Genomic DNA, 6,410 nt, shown 5'->3' on the forward strand with positions numbered 1-6,410 from the left:
TTGTGTGTCTTTATGTACTACTACTAAACTTACTATATTTCAATCCCAAATGTGTAATAAAGGAGTAAATGAACACATGCCACTCTATTCTGGATTCATTGTTTAAAAAGCCGCAGTGGCACATTTGAAGAGATCTATTAATAGCGACGCGACAAACTAGGGACGTCGCGCTTGCAGGTCCTTTCATTTAAATAGGAGCGTTCTGGTTTTGACGCGTCGCGTCGGTGAAATTAGGGCGTCAAGAAGCCACACCTACCGTAACTGTTCTCCTGTAACGAGGACCTCGGCCATGCGCTCCAGCTCAGCAGCCTTCTTCTGCATGGTGTTCCCGATGCCGTCCATCTCTGACAGCCCAGCTGAACATGAAATCATACACGCAAATGTAATAAAGGGGAGAAAATCGCTGTTTGTGAAATGAACTGACACGCAAAGCGTGCTTGTGTTTGTATTGAACACGCCTCTCATATGGCAGATCGGGATAGGCGTGATGACTGTTATGACAGCCTTAATATTTGAGGTAGAGGAACTGCCCAGTTGAATGAAATGAGTGAAATCAACACAACATTACATGTGCAATATGTCATCCGAAAGATTCAAATCGGTCTCTATAATGTAAGAACATCAAAATAAACACGCAATGATAAGAAGAAAACACTGTTTACCTTATTAGTTTCGATGCAGAAACGACAGACTGATCCGAAATGATGTTTGCAGAGGAATAGCAGCGATGTCACTTACAGAGCATCACTGTTCAGCTGGTCACAGATCAAAATGACTCGAAATAACTTGTCTTTTGTGTGCCATCAAGTGCCCTCAGTCATCAGTAACCTTACATCCACTCATGTGTTTAAATGCATGCACCGCAAAGCCTTGCAATAAATCACACCGAAGCTTCAAACTAAAGATTATTCCTGAAGACAGACTCGTTTTCTTCACGCTATTGTGAGTTGTTTACTATTGTCCACTGAAAGCACGTTATTGCTCATGTTGCAGGGCGAGTCTTGGCCATACTCATAGGGGGAGTTCACCATGAGGGGCGGAGCTTGGAGTCTATCACTGTACTCCCAAATAATAACTTTAAACACCCAGCAAAAACACCGTTTTAATCTAAGACTAAAATGCAACAAAATATGCTGATGTTTCTTCAAAACATGGGTTTAAACTTTTTACGTTGTGTTATATTAAAGATATATATATATATATATATATATATATATATATATATATATATATATATATATATATAATTGTATAGCACATTTCATACACAGTGGTAATTCAAAATGCTTTGCGTAATTTAACATTTTAAAATAAGAATTTTTTCCCATTTTAAAATAATCATAAAACAGTTGCAATTAACAATAAAAATATAATAAATTATTTTATTTGTATTTAATTAAAATGTAAAACAAATAAAAAGATACATTTTTATTGTGTATTAGTAAACATTTTTATCGTCACAGACCTTTTTCGATTCTGAAATCTAAAAATCTACAATTATTTATATAAAAATAAGAATATAAATTATTGATTTTTTTTAAATATGAAAAGAGTGAGATGAGCATAAACCATTTTAATATACTGCATGTTTATTGTGTGATTATTTGTGTGGGATTTTATTTAATTAATTTGCTGACTTACTTATTTGTTTATTTATTTTATTTTTATATATACTGTATATAAATATATATATATTTTATTTTATTATTAAAAATGAAAAAACAGTCCACAGCTGTGGTTAAAGCTTTTCTAAAGTAAGTGCACATTTACCAAGGACAACTGTAAATGTAAAACAGAAAACGCCTCTTCGGGACATGATACTGGGTAGAGATTTTTGTGAGCATCAAAACAACATCAGAAAAGAACAGGCCAGTAAATGAAATCCTGTCATGAAGCGCCATCTAGTGGACAAGTTGCGTTTACACACGATCACGGGTCCCCCTGAAAACGTTCATTGGCTCATTCTGCTGTCAATCAACTTTCTCTTCCGGCCAAAATATTGCGGGAAAGTTGAGCGCTGACAACAGCACAAGCCTTTATGTTGAGTCGACTTGGATAAAACAAATTTTGACAGCATGAGGACATTAGAAGAGGGTCAAGCCACACTACAAATCGCTAAAGTACAGGAAAGAAGACCTGCAGCCCGTCACTTACTGGCTTTCTTTCGGAGACAGTGTATCGTCGGGCGATTACTGTCTCATGGAGCTGGATGATACACTTTGCAAACAAATGTGTGCATTGCACACATTCAATTTCATGTAAATCATCCATGCTAACACACACGTTTTCTATTTTAATTATTATTATTATTATTTTGAAAGTAGATATTTCACTCTCTATTAGGGCTGGGTGATATGGCAAAAATGTAATCGCGATAATTTATTTCCATATTGAACGATAACGATATATATTTCGATATAAGTTGTTAATGCTCCCAGCTTTAAAAGAGTATCCCAGCAATGACTGAAGCCACAAAAATTAGAGGATTCATTACATTACATTTTAAAGTATAGTTTAACAAAAACAGATTACACATTTGGCCTTAAAAATTAAAACAACTTACTAAAATAAATAAAAAAATAAAAGTATAAAATCTGTTCACAGTGCGGCTTTAAGAGGTAGATTAAATGTGCAAAACGTAAACATAAAAATATACAACTTCTAGCTAGTGCACACAATTTGTAAAACTTTCAAGGTTTTTTTTGTTGTTTTTTTGCCAGGAAGAATAGACTGTCAACAGTGTCTGGCTCTAAGAGGTAGATTAAATGTGCAAAACGTAAACAAAAATATTCAACTTCTAGCAAGTACACACAATTTGTAAAACTTTTACAGGTTTTTTGCCAAAAAGACTCTGTCCACTGTGTCTGGCTTTAAAGCTGCCCTGTTGCAGGACAAAATATTACCACCTGTGCTAAAAGCACGCTCTGAGGGTGAGCTGGTGGCAGGAATACACAGGTAATGTTTTGCCAGGATGCTCACTCTGGGGTATGTTGCTGAATTGATCTTCCACCATGCCAGGGGGTTGGTCTCGCTGTCTGCATCAGGAGCCTGCAGGTAGCTGTTTAGTTCAGCTTCAATAGCCTGCTGTTCTGTGAGATCAGATGTTGCAGCAGACTTAGTGTAGGACTTCTTGAAAAAGCTGCCCAGTGTCGTCTTCTGCAATTTGGCAGGTGTAGCAGCAGCACCATCACCTTTGCCTCCTCCCAGTGCAGTGGATGGGAATGCAGGAGTAGCTTGCGATGTGCTCTGACATTCATCCAGCATCTGAGCCACGGCTCTGGATTTTACAGCCTCAACCTTGTCATCTTTGATGTAGCGTGTCTTAAAACAAGGATCAACAAGGCATGCTATGCTCAGAAGGTCATCGGTGGCAGCATTGTCATATTTCTCATTCAGATAGCTGATGACAGAAGCCTCGATGGTCTTGGTGAGCTCTGAGTCATCAGCTACAGGTTTCAAGAGCTCTTCACTGAAAAGATGCAGTACAGGTTGCAGGTACGACACACTCACATATTCTTCACCAGAAAGGGCATCAGTGAAATCAGCAAGTGGGTTCAGAGCCTTGCAAACAGACTCCAGAACGTCAATGTCCTGCCATGAAGGAGCCAAGTGCCTTGTTTTTTTATCGGCTGATAAAACTTTTGCAATGGCCTTCTCCTGCTCTAGCACTCGTGCTATCATTGCATGGCGTGACACCCACCTGGTGGGTGATTCTGTGATCAACTTGTGTTTTGGCAGCTTGAGCTCCTCTTGAGTGGCCGCTAGTTCTCGTTTCTTTTTCCATGAGAAAGAAAAAGCACTGACCACTTTTTTTGCACACACCCTTTGGATTCTCTGATCTCTCATACTCCCCTCTGATGATGAAGAAAAGAGTGTAGGCATATGTTTAGAATCTTTACAAGGCAAAGATTATTATAAAAATGACTTGTTTGTGATGATAAAAAGTATTTTGTGATGATAAATTACAATGTTATGATATTTTCAATCAGTCTTTTTATCCCACAATTCTGAGTTAAAGGCTAGTTCACACTGTCCCAATAAACTGACATAATGGCTTAAGCATGCCATGACAACTTCAATGCCGACAGAAACGTAACTGAATCCAAATTTAATGAATTATGAGAAATTATCACGTTATTATTGTGGAATAGATGCATTACTCACATTTTAAAACATTAAAATGTTTACAGCGCACAACCACACACGAGTTGGTGTTCATTAGGGCAGTGTGAATACGACAGCATTTTCTAAATTATGCAGTCAAACGTGATAGCCTTAAATGCTGTGAAATCAATTAGGATATGTTATAAATCCTCATATGCTGTTTTTAGCACTGAAAACCTGACCTTTTTTTAGATGCTTAACTTACCAATGGCTAGATGCAGCCGGTAACCAAAACACTGTAGGCGAGTCCAGTTTTTAAGTGAGACAGCCTTGACAATGTTTGCGCCGTTGTCCGTTGTGATGCACACATGACGGTCCTCGCTAAGGCCCCAAGATGCGAGTGCATCCTCCAGACCCGCAGAAAGTATTTCCGCAGTATGGTCGTCCGGAAAATATGCAGTCTGCAAGCATCTTGATTGTAGACCCCACTCCTCGTTGATGTAATGAATGGTGAGGCTCATATATGGCTCGGATGTGCGGCTGGACCATAGGTCGGTGGTAGTGGCAAAGTATCTCACATTCCTTCGATTATTTTCCAGCTTTCCGCGGCACTCTTCATATAGCTGAGGCAGTGCAGTTTTGGAAAAGTATTTTCTGCCAGGGAGTTCGTACCTGGAGTCAAGCACTTTAACTAATTTCCTAAACCCGTCTCTTTCCACTGTGCTTAGGGGCATCATATCTTTCGCTAGAAAGTAAGAAATGGCCCTGGTTATATCCTTGCTCCTTTTGGAACAGTTTTCATAAGGGGTAATGGCCACGAAGGACGACATGATCGATTTCTTCTTTGGTACAGCCCCGATGCTAGCCCTGCTTGTTGACGGAGTAGCATCAGCCCGCATTTTCATGCTTTCAGTGTGATCGTTTGGGTGATACTTTTTTAGGTGATGGAATAGTTTGGTTGTGTTGCCAGTCTTGGTTTTCACAAACCAACGACATATTTTACAGATCGTTTTAGTCTGCTCCTCATCACTTTTCAGATAGCCAAACCACTTCCTTATAATGGAATTTGTGCTACCTTTTTTGTCGACAATTTCATCATCTTTGGATAATAACTCGAGGTTAGTTTAACTTTCGTCGCTGGTTCCACTCTTTTTTTTTGTCGTCCTCGTGTCGAGCTTGCTTCGCAAAGTGCGGTAGGAAATAGACTTTGTACTTGCACGTGCACGCTGATTGGCTGTTGTCGCATATTTACTGCTGTGTGATTGGCTCTTAGATCAATCCATATAGAGTAAAAATGTCCTCATCATCGTTATCGACATAAATTTTATCGCGATTCGATATGATATCGTTTATCGGCCCAGCCCTACTCTCTATAGATATATTTTTCAAAGACGGAGTTTCGAAGTTTCTCGCTCAAGTTCGCAGAGACCTAAAGCGCATCCTGTTTGCTTTAAAGCGCAACGTTTCGTTGTTATTCTGAGTGCACACAAATAAACTTAGAGTCCTTACAGATTCGAAAGATGTATTAGGCTACTTTTATCTGTATGACCAAAAATTACAGATATTTCAAGAGCAAGTGAGCGCACCGGCGCCTGTCCTGCAGCGAGCACGCTATTCAGCTTCCACTCTCCACACAAACACTTCAATAGCGCACATTTCTCTAGGTTAACATCATATTGAGCGGCCATGTAAAGTTGCTACTACATACATCTTTCAGATGAAAAGCCATATTTGAGGTCGATGAATGATAGGTGAGCGTTTGGATGTCCTGCCCGAGTGTATTACCACACAGACCAGCCATTAACAATCTGTCCGTCACGGACTGCATCATTCACTTAACCAGCCACACCAAAGCAAACAGCAGGAGAGCATAAAGAGACAGGGCAACTAGAATTGAGTTCAGAATTAAAATATACAGTTTATAGTTTATTTATATAAAAGGTATATTTGTGTATAAAGTTGGGTATCATTACTATTACCGCCCACTCCCGCTGACATTTTTTCCTGTCCCGTCCGAATCACGTGATTCGTAGCGATTTTGTTTCCCATCCCGCGGGATTCCCGAAAAATTGTCAGCCTCTAGTACCCACACACATACACACAGGGGAATTATTCATATTCAGGAACTCCAATTAAACCAACTTAAAATACAGGTATTCATTTGCACCATTTACTCTAGCAGTAGACAGTTCTAAAAAAAATTACATCCAGATATGTAAGAATCCAGCATTTAACAGAAAGAGAATGAGGTTTCCATCTTAATGCGATCATCTTTTTAGCAGCTGTGAGGCCAGCTAGTAATATGC

The 6,410-nt window shown here is 39.1% G+C and overlaps 2 protein-coding genes across 3 annotated transcripts in view; both read right to left on the minus strand.

Annotated features, from left to right (window-relative positions):
• The window catches only part of LOC306878179 (DEP domain-containing mTOR-interacting protein-like), a gene marked incomplete at its 5' end in the record, with an annotated part of 47,106 nt that extends 46,070 nt beyond the window's left edge, over positions 1 to 1,036 (minus strand). The window contains 2 exons of one of the 2 annotated variants that reach the window (XM_079430362.1): positions 257 to 356; positions 663 to 1,036. In XM_079430362.1, the coding sequence (XP_079286488.1) occupies positions 257 to 342 (86 nt within the window). Of the gene's footprint in view, positions 1 to 256; positions 373 to 662 lie in introns of those variants that run through there. The other variant, XM_079430361.1, reaches the window with a different exon arrangement.
• Positions 1,037 to 2,826: 1,790 nt separating this feature from the next.
• On the minus strand, positions 2,827 to 4,934 carry LOC306878528 (E3 SUMO-protein ligase ZBED1-like; the record flags this gene model as incomplete). The annotated part of the gene is made up of 2 exons (XM_079430969.1): positions 2,827 to 3,854; positions 4,370 to 4,934. 2 exons carry the CDS (start codon positions 4,932 to 4,934, stop codon positions 2,827 to 2,829), a joined length of 1,593 nt encoding a protein of 530 aa, XP_079287095.1.
• Between the last annotated feature and the right edge of the window lie 1,476 nt (positions 4,935 to 6,410).

The sequence above is a fragment of the Barbus barbus genome, assembly GCF_936440315.1.
Source record: "Barbus barbus genome assembly, chromosome: 12".
Taxonomy (NCBI): Eukaryota; Metazoa; Chordata; class Actinopteri; order Cypriniformes; family Cyprinidae; genus Barbus; species Barbus barbus.